This window comes from Strix uralensis, chromosome 16 (genome assembly GCF_047716275.1).
Source record: "Strix uralensis isolate ZFMK-TIS-50842 chromosome 16, bStrUra1, whole genome shotgun sequence".
Lineage (NCBI taxonomy): Eukaryota > Metazoa > Chordata > Aves > Strigiformes > Strigidae > Strix > Strix uralensis.
This window is the reverse complement of record NC_133987.1, coordinates 11,766,882-11,780,441: the sequence shown is the minus strand read 5'-3', so window position 1 is coordinate 11,780,441 and position 13,560 is coordinate 11,766,882. Positions and strand designations below refer to the sequence as shown.

Genomic DNA, 13,560 nt, shown 5'->3' with positions numbered 1-13,560 from the left:
CTGCTTGAGCAGGTCCTGTCTTTCTTATGCTGGGGTCCTCATAGCTGGACACAACACTGCAGATGGGGTCTCACAAGAGTGGAGTAGAGGACAAGAATCCCCTCCTTCCACCTGATGGTCATGCTTCTCTTGATGCAGCCCAGGACACGGTTGGCTTTCTGGGCTGCAAACACATTGCTGGCTCATAGTCAGTTTTCCATCCAGTAATACCCCCAAGTCCTTCTCCTTGGGGCTGCTCTCAGTCTGCTCTTTACCCAGCCTGTATTTGTGCTTGGGATTGCCCTGACCCATGGGCAGGACCTTGCACTTGGCCTTGTTGAACTTCATGAGGTTTGCACCTCTCCAGCCTGTACAGGTCCCTCTGGATGGCACATCCCTCCCCTCCAGCGTGTCGGCCGCACCACACAGCTTGGTGTCGTTGGTGAACTTGCTGAGGGTGCCTCGATCCCACTGTCCATGGCACCAACAAAGATGTTAAACAGCGTCGGTCCCAACACCGACCCCTGAGGATGCCACTCGTCACTGCTCTCCACTTGGACATCGAGCTGTTGACCACAACTCTTTGAGTGTGACCACCCAGCTAATCCCTTACCCTCCAAGTGGTCCATCCATCAAATCCCTGTCTCTCCAGTTTAGAGACAAGGATGTTGTGTGGGACAGTGTCAGGTGCTTTGCACAAGTCCAGGTAGATGATGTCAGTTCCTCTTCCCTTATCCACCAGCGCTGTAACCCCATTGTAGAAGGCCACCAAATTTGTCAGGAACGATTTGCCCTTAGTGAAGACATGTTGGCTGTCACCAGTCACCTCCTTATTTTCCATGTGCCTTAGCGTAGTTTCCAGGAGGATCCACTCCATGATCTTGCTGAGCACAGAGGTGAGACTGTAGTTTCCCAGGTCGTCTTTTTTTCCCTTTTTAAAAATGGGTGTTATGTTTCCCCTTTTCCAGTTACTGGGAACTTCACCGGACTGCCACGACTTCTCAAATATGATGGATAGTGGCTTAGTCACTTCATCCACCAGTTCCCTCAGGACCCGTGGATGCATCTCATCAGTCCCATGGACTTGTGCACCTTCAGGTTCCTTAGATGGTCTCCAACCCAAAGACTTCTCTAATCAGACTAACTCATGGCCAGTGCAGTTACAGAGCTGTCACATCTGCATTGCAAGACCAATATAAACCTGCCAGTGAAGCTAATGACCTTTGTCAAAGGATAACTTGGCTCCAAGGCTATGGAGGCTTTTCATTCTTTACTTGGGGTACACAAGCTCAGCTGGAGGGGAGAGTCTGGGAGATGAAAAATTGAAGGATTGTTTGTGCTAGTCTAAGAAATACTTCTGCAGTCCAAGTGTGGTATTGAAGTTCTGTTACCAAACATAATCTTACCAATTCCACACAACTCACACGGTGATTGCAATAAGGAATGGAGTTTTATGGCTGATTTGCAAATCACTAGAAAATTGGGTCTTATGAAAATGGCTCTAAATAACACTGATGCTCTTCATGCTACCAACCTGCTATTCTACATTTCCCCCTGTCCAGTTGTGAACTAATATTAATAACAGTAACAGTTACCAGTGACAGAATTCTTACATTTATGTCTACATTAAGATAAAGACAAAGGTGGTGCTTAAGGCAAAATGGAACATATGAGACAAAATTCAGGAATCGTCCGAGATGCTACCAGAAAGCAGTGGCAGTGCTGGAAAAAGAATTCAAGTTGCTTACTTTAAGCACTGAGATGTTATAATTTATTATATATATAATATGTTCTTCATCAAACTAAATGTGATTATATAGCAAAAGGAAGAGTGAAGTAGCATCAGATACAGGAAGCAAAGCCAGGAGTCTAATTAGTATTTCCCTCTGTAATCACGCCAATGTAGCTGGTGTGTTACAAATAATAAAATGAATGTTTTTTCCAAGAACACAAAATATTAGGTTTTCATGACTTGGGGAAGGGAACGACATTGTGTCTGGATGGGTAGTATTTACATGATAAAAGCTGACCTTTTGCAGCAGGGGAAAGTGAAACAATGCAGCTTCACAAGAGGGCGGTGAAAAGGGAGAGCAGAACATCAGCTGGTACAGTGGAAGCTGAACAACATTTTCGTTTGCTCAACAGATTCAATCTTTTCAGTGTTCTACCCACTACTGCAGCTTCCTTTGATGCAAATAAATCCCTCCTCTGCCTCCTTTCAAAGTACAAATCTACTTTGTACATCCTCGCTTTAATTTATTTATCTGGGGGAGCTTAGCTCAGGCACAGCATCTGTGAAATTCTTGCTTTTTACTGGTAATGACCGTATCTGAAGACATGTAGGGATTATTTGGTTTAGATAATTATTTAATACGGTTTTCCTAAATTAGTGACAGAAGAGAGAGCAGTAAGCAACCACATTAGGATTCTAATTTCTGCTTTCCATCAATATTAGAGGTAGATTATGCCAACAAAGACCAGGATTTGTTAAAACACACAGTGGAAACTGTTTTGTTTGATCATGCATAGGGCCAGAACCTCACCATAAATAAGATTTTTAAATGGAGTTTGTCTGCCCAAACAGTTCTGTTGTAAGCGAACAGCCCTCTCTGGATCCTGACATTTTAACAACATGCTTGACATAAAGAACAAGCACCGTGTTTCTCTGACACATCCAGCTTCTGTCTTCACCTTGTTTAAATGTCAGGCAAGTCTTACAAGACATACATCTTTGTCAGGCTATTTCAGAGTAAAAGGACCTCTCATGTCTGTTACTTTCCTGTTGAGCTAGATTCACATATGTGCTATTGGAACGTGGAGAAGTTTATTCAGCTGCAACATTTTTTTGTGAGCAATGACATAGCTGTATGGAGACTTCCACTGAGGCCATCCCAAAGATTTGCATTTCATTCTTACTCAAACAAGGCTCACAGCAAATGGTGGTTTTACCTCAGAATAAGCCCTTGCCTGGGTTTTGGTGCCTTTAGGGAATTAGACTTGAAAGAATCTTGCAAGATATTGGTTACTCTTACTGCACACATCCAGATTTTAGTTTTATTGTGGCATCCTATATTGAAACTGTTCTGAAATACATGTCTGCTCCTATTTTCTTTCCCAGCATGCGCTGCCTTTGGAGGACAAAGAATATACCATTTCTTGCAAGTTAGGCAAGTTCTAGTTTTATATACAGGATGTTAACAATGTAAATATTTAAAGAAATTATTTCATTGCAAGATAATTAATTTGTCAGTATGACATCAGCTGCAGTTAATTCATAGTCTGTCACCCTCTTAAATCTCTATATTGCTTTGTTTTCTTTTCTTTTTTCAGTCTCCTTGAAGAAAACTCTTGCTATTTGACTTTTTTTCCAGATTGCCTGGGAACCAGAGCTCCTTCTTCAGATGAAATTATTAAATTAGCAGAAGCAAATGTCTTTTGGTCAGTTCAGGAACTGAAATGCATGGACACAGGGACTTTTGACAAAAATGTGGAACTTCTTGGGACTGTCTCAGGTTTTAACAGCTCCCAGCTTATTGTCTTGAAGGAAAAAGCCAAGCAGGTAACTATTCTGTCTGTGAAAGAAAATTAAATCCATAATTTGATTTGCTGCTATTGAAGTATGCACTTCTAAAATAACCGTGCTATGGCAATGTCACTACTACTGCAAGAATATCTGTTGTTTATTGGGAAAATAATGTGAGATGGTGATAGAAGACTATTGCTCTTGCAGGAGTCAACAGGCAAGTGGTTCTGAGTTATTGGCAGCTGAAAAAAAAGACTACTTTTACTTTTGAATTGTTTTCCAGTTGCTTGCATCTCACTTTTCTTTCAGAAATGGAAAATCAGCAAGCAGTACTATAGGCTGTTGATTGGCCTGCTGAGAATTAAGTGCTGCATGTTAAACTGTCTACATCAATGTTAAATATAGTTTACAGTGGTGTAAAACCAAACTGACTGAAAGAGGCTCTTATTAGCTGAATAAAGTTTGTTCTCCCACCTTTTTGTCACAGACAGGGACAAACCCATCAGTAGGAAATTTTAGGGAGGAGAAAACTCCACATGCATTTAGTCTGTATTTACTAGGATGTTACTGGTGAGTGCAAGTTAGGGAAACACAGCAGAAAGAAGACCTCTATCTTTGCCAGGCTGTAGATTCATGGAGAGGAACAGAGCTGCAGTCTCAGCTCTTGTCACCACTCCTGCAGCACTGCTGTCACCTCTTTCTTTCAGAGTGCAGCAATGCAGCTCCTCTTGAGCTCCTCAGAGAGGTCTCTGCCCTGTGCTCAGCCCGTACCTGATGCCCGTGCTGCAGCAGCAGTGCAGGATCCTGGGACTAAAGCTTCTCCCCATCTGGCACTGCAGCACAGGATCTGTGCCAGAGTATGCAGGGCAGAGTGCAGTGCTGGGTGCAGTTCACACGCTGTGTCTGGGGCAGAGCATCAGCAGGGTGTTAGAGCATCAGCAGTGCATTGGCCAGCTGTGGGCTGGAAGTCAGAACTCGCTCCATCCTTGTTGCTGGTGTTGCAGTCCTCCCTGGGGGTGACCTCCTTTTGCTGCTTTGTGGTTGCCTGCACTGCCAAGGAACAGGTAGTGTCCCAAACATACTTTTGTTTCAGCAGGAAAAAGCCTTAGGGTGCAATAAGACAAATTGTTTTGGTTGCAGAAAACCCAGAGGTGAAGAAGCTACCATCCCCAGCCTATCTTCAGCTTCCTGTCACCAGCATCTGCTGGAGGTTGTCTGCTCTCTGCTTCTATCTCTGCATGGCTAGCTACTTTGTAATCCCGTTCTGTCAAAATGATCCAATGTTTTAAAAGTCCTTTTTAGGCTCCGTCATTCTGACAGAATGAGGTTAGGAAGCATCTATGAGTGCAGTTGGCTGCAAGTAGTACAAGTGCAGATGCCTGGAGATCTGAGGGCTGTGACTTCTGGAGGAAAGCTGGAGCAGGGGGCAAGGTGGGCCTGGGCAGCATCTCCCTAAACCAGCAGCTGCAGCCAAAGTAGTGGAGCTGACCATGACTTTTGGGTAGATAAGCCCAACAGTGCAGTTTTTAGCAGTGAAGCTCAGCTTTTAAACTCCTGAACTGCAGGTGCTCAAAGAGAAGTGGCATTAACCAGATTTTCGAAAGCAGATGGTGACTCTCTGCAATTCTGCCTCTGTTGCCTTGCTGCAGTAGGACAACAGCCCACTGCATCAAATGCTTTCTTCCCAAGACAGCTTCGCTCTGTCTGCACAGAGACATGTGAGTAGGAAAAAGGAAAAAAAAATATAATTCTAGAAGAAAATAAAAACAGTGCTCATCTGAGATAGTGGGAACTGAAATATTTTACAGCAGTGCAACATAATGGTATACTTACAGAGTGATATCTGTGTAGAGAAATTGCCAACAAGGTTAATACACTTACATCCCAGCTATATTCAATTCAAAGATACACAGATTTGTAGTGCACTGAATGAAACTATAGTCTGTCTGTGTGAGTGTTTGTAAGACAGATTGCTGCTAGACAAAGACAGACTTCCTATATATCTGCAATATGCAGCATGCTGTTAATACTGAAGGTGAAGCACGAGAAATCAGAGAGTACAGGCAAAGCTCTTTGAAATTATGTGCATAAGATGCTGTTATGTTATTAACTAAAGGGCATCTTTGACTAAAGGTTTGATTAAGACAGCTTTAATTTCTCCTAAATTGATTGATTTCCCCTAAAAGAAACTGCATACTACTCACAGTCCCAAACTAATTCAGAAAGTCTAGTTATCAGATTGTGTCTTAATGAAAGTAAGAAGCTTAGCTCACTTGTAAGTGGAAGGTCTCCAAGCTTTGTGATAGTAACAGATGTATGGATCTGTAGTCTCTAGGTGACTGAGGACAAAAGAGTGTTTCAGTTTCATGTGTTGTGTTATTTATAGCGTTATGTCTGAGATTTCATCCAGCACTGTCAGATAACACTATTTATGAAATACTTCAAATTCTGTAGTTTATGACCTAGATCAGGAAATAGACACATGACATTTTTAACTGCATGGGTTTCATGTATCTCTTAAGCTAGAGAATTAAGAGCTTTAAAATTGGGCTAATGGTTTTTACTATCTGTTTTCTTTGGAAAAGATTGACATTTCCCAGGCTTAGACCCTTTTTCTGTTTTTTTTATGACATCATAAAACCAACATAAAAGATCGGTGGAAACTCAGTCAGGAGGTGCAGGTCCAGCAAAGTATCTCTTAAACAAATCCTTAACCCGAGGGTCATAGTTGAGAAGAGCACCTCGGCAGTCCTGAGGCTGCCCTGTGTTGGATATGCACGTTGGTATGAACAGCAGATGGTCTGCAACTCTGCGTAAGGAGTATCTTATTCTAGAGATCTAGCCCTTTTTTTAAATTTTATGCAGGTTGTACAGCTTCATATGTATCTGGATGTACAAACACAATTTAGTAGGCAACTGCAGAGATATTCCTTCTGCAAGTCCTTACTAGCTTTGACCTTTCTGATTTTTTGAACAAATGTTAAATTGTAGATATCCTGAAAATGGAATAAATATTTCCATGAATCAGACAGCATGATTGGTAAACTTAGCCCAGGACCAGGCTTTTAGTTTTATTTTTCTGTGTGAAGTTAGCAGCACAATCGTGTACCAGAAAACTGTCATGTATTGACTGACATAAAGCAAAGTTGCTAAACTATATGAGAATTTTAAAGGGAGTGCTTTTTTTTTTTAAATGTATGCTTATCTTGTTCAAGTCAATTCCTCCAGCCAAAACCCAGTGTCTTTCTTCTGTAAAGACAGTTGACCACATCCTGAGAGATACTGACCACTCATTACTGTCTTCTATCATTTTCAACTAAATGTAATTGACAGTTCTAGCCTCTGAAAATTCAGCTTTTGATGGACTTTCATTATTCCTTATTCAGGCAGACCTTTTCCTGAAATCAAAATTTTCTTAGGGCTGCTCTGTGGCAGCTTTTGAATCACTGTAACTATATCACAGATGAAGTTAAGAGCAGTGGAACTTGACAGTTTAAATACATTGGTACTGTTTTAGAAGAACCCCTGCTTATTTCTTTGTCTTTACAGAGCTTTACAGATTTAACTGTATCTGTACGAACACTTTTTTTTTTTTTTAAATATTGTATGCACACAAACTAGAAATCTGAACTTTAGGAATTGGCTATTTGACTGTATTACCCAATTCTCTACTTTCGATTTCTGCTTTCCTTGTCAATGACTGAGCAAGAATGACTGGTCACAAAAGCAATTTAAAGTCACTCCACTGGAGTAATTGCAGCTGCTGTAGAAGCCTGGGTAGTCCGGGTGCTGCTTTTGTGGTAGCTGTGTAACAGTGTGGATCTCACACAGACTTGCATTTTTATTGTGTTCAGTGGTACTTGCTCCTACAGCAGCACTTCCAGCAGTCCCTGCGCTGACTTATCAACAAGCTCAAGCTGTACAAATTGCAGCGTTTTTAGATAAACTAATCATTATTAGTGTAGAACCTTGAAAACCTTCACAATACCTAAGCTCTGCCTTTTGTGTGCAAAGAGGCATACTTCAGCTATGGGAACTTTTAAAACCAAGGGTTTTGAGAATGGTGCATATAGAGGAAGATTTGTAATGATCCAACAGACATTAATGAATCTCTTCTAAAGGTTTGGGGATCGCTGCCAGACTGGAAGAGTTATCATATTGTTTCCCTGGGCCGCACTGCTCTGGCACTCACTGAACATGAAATCAAAGAGCTGGATTTGCATTCTGTCGACACCATTTCTGTACTTAGTCAGCAAACAGAATGGACTTTTACCCAGGTAAGTATGTTTTTGCATGTGCTCCTAGTGAAAGGCTCGGGATTCACACCGTTTGGGACTGAAGTCCTGGAATCACCTAGGAAACATATAGAGCAATCCATACTCCCTGCTGCTTTTCTGCAGCTGTGACCCCAGTGAAAGTGGGCAGGTAGGTCAGTGCTGATGTCTGGCTGGCTGCTGGCTTCCCTGTGAGATGGCCAAGAGGACATCAATCACTGTTAATTGTGGTGGCGACGAGTGTGTTCTTTAGCACTTGCCCACTAAGTAGTAGACAGAGGTCAGCAGCTCTTCTCATGCTGGCCCCAAAATAGACACTGCTGCTAGGAGGTATTAGCCCTTCCTAACTAAGAGTAATCACTGAAGAGGTAGTGTGCCCCCCAACCCCAGCATCCATTGCCCTAGAAGTCTAAGTTATTAGCAGATATGCTCCTCTCTTCTTCCTTTCCTTGAATAATTTCTAGTTGTGTCAATGGGACTTTCATAATAAGAGTTCAGAGCTTTTATTTGTATGCAACTGAGAGCATATTTCTGACTGTGACCCATACCATCAGGGCACCTCGGCTGCACAGGTGGTGACATGGTGGCAGCCAGCTTTGGCAGAACATCACAAATCTCTTTAATAGATTCTTGTTCTGAAGAGCACCATCAGAAGGAAGCACTTGGAAGAATTTCATACAATACTAGTTGGCTTTTGAGATTTCCTGCTGTTGGTAAGAATAGCTAGTTAAAAGAGATTTATCCTGCCTAACTTCAGTTGTCTAAAAGTTAGGCAGCCAATTTGAGCTAGTCATTTGAGGCTCAGAATAGTGGATAGATTAGGAAATCTTGGAAGATGCTTGTTTCTTTCACTGACTTTGTAGGAAGCCTTGGTGGCAGGCTTAAGCTAGACACACAGTTTTTAAATTATTAGTTTAGAATGAACACCATCCTAAATGACTTAGGCTTGCAAAGGCATTTTGACACCAATATCCCATTCACATCTGAAAATTAATCCTAAACACAGGTCACCACCTATATATGATACTTAAATAAGACAAGACAACCTGAGTATTAGAAAAACTAAAAATTTCATATTGATCCCCTTGAGTAATTTGTCTTCTAGCAATTTCATTGAATTGGGCAGTTCTGCTAGGCAGTTCAACGCCTGTTTCTTCTGGTGAAGTGTTTCCCTGTGACGCAGCAGAAGAGGCACAGAGTGTTTTCAAGTCACTAGCACTTGGGAAGTGGTTGTGTAACAGTGCCCTTTTTAAGTGTCACGTATAGGTGGTGACAGTGCTCCTCCTGAAGGCCATGGCAAAACTCCAATTAATTACATTGGGGAGGCTCAGGATTATATGTGGTCCGTAGCTTCTCATAAGATTTTGAGATTCTAGTAACAAAATCTTCAATTATATTTACTCTGTTCATGCATAATATCTTACTGCTTTTGTAGGCGAGATCTATTTTGCAAGGTTTTCTAGAAGACTCTGGCCAGACGATCAGTACACTAAAAAGCTTTGATTTAGTTGGATTAGGAGCTATTCTCTGTGCTCTGAACTCCACAGAAATAATGTCCATAAGGACTGCTGAATTCAGGTACTGCATTTAATACTTAATGAAATATTTATTAGTATCTCTATTGATAAAATTTATTGTGCAATTTGTTTTCCTTCAAGATTTCCAGAGCCTAAAGGACACTTTTTTACATTTTAAATGCTTTTAGAAAGGCAATAACTGTTATAGAAGGTGTACACTAGTTGTTTAAAATGTATTCTATTTTAGGTTTCCTCTGCCATTTATATCCCACCATTTAAGTGGTGCATTGTGAAACCCAGGTTTTTGCTCAAAGCATTAAACATTTGTATGCAATTTGTGTACATATATTTTAAATTGAAAATGGGTTTACAGTGTTCTTACAGCAGACTAAGTATATCCTGGGCATATTTAGCATTGCATGTAATTGCAGCATTTAACATTAACCTTGTTGCCTTTTGCAGTGCTGCTGTTGCAAGAATTGGCCTGTTGTTTTGTAGCACTCCTGTTCTGAGACAGTTTAAGAAGATGACAGAATCTGTGTTTGGCACTGCTACCAGCTGGAATGGCTCTATTTTACAGGAGATTGGTACTATAGCAGGTAACAAAATTCAGACTCCAGATGGTGATGGTTCTGAAGCATTGTTATTAAGCATTAAGAGACAGGTTCACGTAGCAGCGCATTTTTCTAGACTGGCAAAAGACATTTGTTCCAGAGAAGAGTCACCTGCAGGGATGGACATCCAGCAGTTTCATTAGCACTAAGGAAAAGTTGTGATATTGTCCATAAGGTTCTCTGAATCTGCTCAAACCGACCTCGGGGAGCACAGCCTGAAGTTGTTTGGGTCCTGTAGTTTGGAAAGGGTAAATCAAGGAGGGCAAAACCAACCAGGATTTCAGACCCACTCACTATTTGTGAACCATGGTGCTACAAGAGTGGCTGTATGGGGTCAGAGCAGTGCTCTAGCTGACCGAGCATCCTGCCTCCAACGGTGGAAAGAATGGGCTGCCCAGGGAAGAGCGGAAGAGCAGGGTTAGCCTGGAGTGATAACTTCTCCAGAGTGCTCTCACAGGCTCGGAGACTTCCTGAGCCAGAGGTCACACAATTTTGTTCATGGATTCTTTTCTCTGTGATCCTTTAACTGCACATTGAACTCTCAGAAATTTTAGCATCCCCAGTGCCTGCAGCAATGATTCCATGCTGTAAGTACCTAATGGGTGAAGAATTAACTCCCATTGCGTGCTTGCGCTTCCTAATCTTGCATCAGAAGAGGCTGTGAACAAGCATTCCCTGATAACACTGCTTATGATTTTATTGATTTTTATCATTGTCTCTTTTCCAAAATAAAGTAACTCAGGTAGAGTACATTCCATACCAATGGTTAAGGTCAGATGATCTGTAATGTTGGAATATGATGAAAGAAAGAAAAAAAAAAAACCAACAGTATCTCTCTCCATAATGCACTGGAGCAAACCATTTCTCAGATATTTTGTATAAATGCTTAAAATTTGTATTAGCCTAAAAATAAATCTAACAAAAGGAATATTAACTGAGTTTTGTTCCTATTGGGTTTTTTTTAGGTGGTTTAAATGAGGATGAATTAAAAGCTTTTGATAAAAACTTGATGCCATATTTCCAGCCAATAGCAATAAGATGTATACCTCCTGAAATTTTCCAAGTAAGAGCTTGATTACTAAAGAAGTAACCAAATTTCTATCATTTTTACTCTAGCGTAAACAAACCACAGCACTGATTTATAGTTTGGTTTTGGGTTTCAGCAAGAATTTTTCTATGGTGTGTTAAATGAGAGGCAGTCAAGGATCTGAAACGTTAACTTTCAGCTATATCATCTGTATTTGTGATGGCCATAAAATATGCTAGAGAAGCTTTATTTATTCCTCTGAATGTGTCCCAAGGAAAAAGCAAGATCTAGGGACAGAAAGCAGGGAATGGACTCTCTTTCTTCCAACACTGTACTCAGATCTGAGTTTTCTTCTCTATTTATTAACATTTACAAGGATGCTATCATAGCTACAAATTTCTCTGCTGACTGTGTAAGAGCTTTTTTTATTATCCTAAAATCTGGCAACATTCTCCTGAGTTAGCTCTGAAAAACAGATTGTACAGGCAGATACAGATCGGAAAGGAATTACATCTAATTACAGCAGTTCTGAATGTGGACCAGAAATTAGAACATGGATCTTGAGATCATTTCCCCAGACTTTATTTGACTTAGTGACAAGATTAATATTCTGCTTAGGCTGGTCTCTTTTCAGATGCTTGGGCAAGGAATGTACTTATGGACAGATGAACTAAACAGATAGTTAACTGTGTCAGCTTCCATAAAATAGAAAAACTTGAACACTAACTGTTCTTCACAGTACCACAGTTTAGATAAGCCTGAAATGTCCTTAGTGAAACTATTTCTTTGAAAAACAGGCAAAACTGAAGATGTATAGCACCTTGTGGAATTTCTTTCAACTAGCGTACATTTTTGTTAGTAAGAATAGTAATGATAGTACAAAATGTGCTTAACAAATAACAGGGCACCTTCTCAGAAGAGTTTTCTGTATTTGAAAGATGCAAAGCAGATATTGTTTTTATACAGGTTTTGTATAAATTAATTTTACAGCTGCATACATTATTCAGATTATGATTTATGAAAAATTAAATTGTATTACGGACTTTAATTGAGTTAAGAAGAGGCTCAGTTCAAAATTTCTGGATCTGTAGGCATTTCAGTGAGTTTACTCAGTTTAAAAGAGCACACCATTTAATAGACAATGAAAAATTGAGAAGGGTTTACTCCAATCTCTGACCTACTTGGAAGTGGAATTTAGTCTTTCTAAAGCAGAACCTGGATGCAGAGTTGTTGCGGCAGAGAAGGCTTGTTGTGTAGGAGGGCTAAAATTCTTGTGACTGCAGAATGTTAACTAGAATCAAAGCAATCCAGCATGCCCAATATATGCAGGCTTTACAAACTGGTTAATTGCTATGTGATACAAGATAATTACCATAAGATTATGATTGCCGTGTTTCATTTTTAACACAAGTTTTAATATGACCAAACTTGGAAGATGTTCAGTCTAAAAGAGAAAATTGAATAATGAGATTTAAGCATGGGGGTTTTTTCATCTCATTGCTCTGCTGCTAACTGTAATCAAAGCTCAAACATAGGCTCAAGTGAGGTTGCTTGAGAGCAGATGTAAGAGGAAGAAAATGAAAACACAAGAGGATGCACAATGTCATCAGTCTTTGAACAAATCAGAAAAGAAATGGCTGGAAAATTAAACTCCAGCAATATATTGAAGAAGTGTCCAATACAATGTTGGCATAGAAAGCTTCTCAAGCTGTCAGATCCCAGCAGCAAAGAGAAGGGTGAAAGATAGATGAGTGGTCAGTGAAGTAAATGCAGAGGATTTTTTTTAAGCTCTATTGAGCTCTTTTATAGCAACACAATGTTGAAGGCTGTTTCCCCTCATTCCAAATGCAAGACAATGCTGACTTCTGAGTCCTTACCTGCCTTATATAATTGACAGCCTAAACCAATTTTTCTGGCTTTTATTCATCCTAGGCATTGTCCCCAGAACAAATAGCAAACCTGGGCCCTGAAAATGCCGCCATGGTTACCAGATCGCAGCGTGAGCATCTGAATGCATCACAGCTCCAGAGCCTTCAGCTGGCACTGGACGGAGCCAGGACAAGCACCCCAGAGACACAAAGCGGTGCAAGCACTACCCAGGCAATGCAAACCCCAGCTGCAAGTGGTGAGTAGAGTCACTCCCTCCTCCTGCTTAGAAGGGAAGGGGACACACACCAGTGGGATGCAGTCTCGCAGCATCCACCAGTATCAGACCTCTATTTTGAAGGTGGGTTACAGCGAATTTTCTAATCAACTATTTAACTCATGCCTTGAATCACATGCCTGACCAAGACAAACAGCAAGGATGTTGTTGGATTTACCCACAGCAAGAGATAATGGAGGAAGACTGTCAGATGGCATTAGCAGCTATATGCTGCTAGAAGCATTACACTATGCTAAGCACTAGCTTGTGTAAAATGTAGTCTTGAAACAGAGAGCTTTTGACTCTCCTTCTTTCCATATTCTTTACCTAAATTTAAGGCAGGGCTCTCCATCTCCGGACCTTCAGATCACAACTTTTATCTGCAGCAGAACCTTGTTTGCAGAGCTGCAAGTGAAAGGAGGTAGCACTGAGGTAGATTAACATCTTTATCCAGACTGTAGGACCCCTTGAATAGTTTTTCCT

At 40.8% G+C, this 13,560-nt stretch overlaps 1 protein-coding gene across 1 annotated transcript in view; it reads left to right on the top strand.

Annotated features, from left to right (window-relative positions):
- Positions 1-13,560, top strand: part of OTOA (otoancorin) — a 42,060-nt gene that overhangs the window by 26,249 nt on the left and 2,251 nt on the right. Inside the window, exons 23-28 of the mRNA XM_074885859.1 lie at positions 3,351-3,538; positions 7,624-7,779; positions 9,212-9,354; positions 9,756-9,892; positions 10,873-10,970; positions 12,867-13,059. Coding sequence (XP_074741960.1) covers positions 3,351-3,538; positions 7,624-7,779; positions 9,212-9,354; positions 9,756-9,892; positions 10,873-10,970; positions 12,867-13,059 — 915 coding nt within the window. The remainder of the gene's footprint in view (positions 1-3,350; positions 3,539-7,623; positions 7,780-9,211; positions 9,355-9,755; positions 9,893-10,872; positions 10,971-12,866; positions 13,060-13,560) is intronic.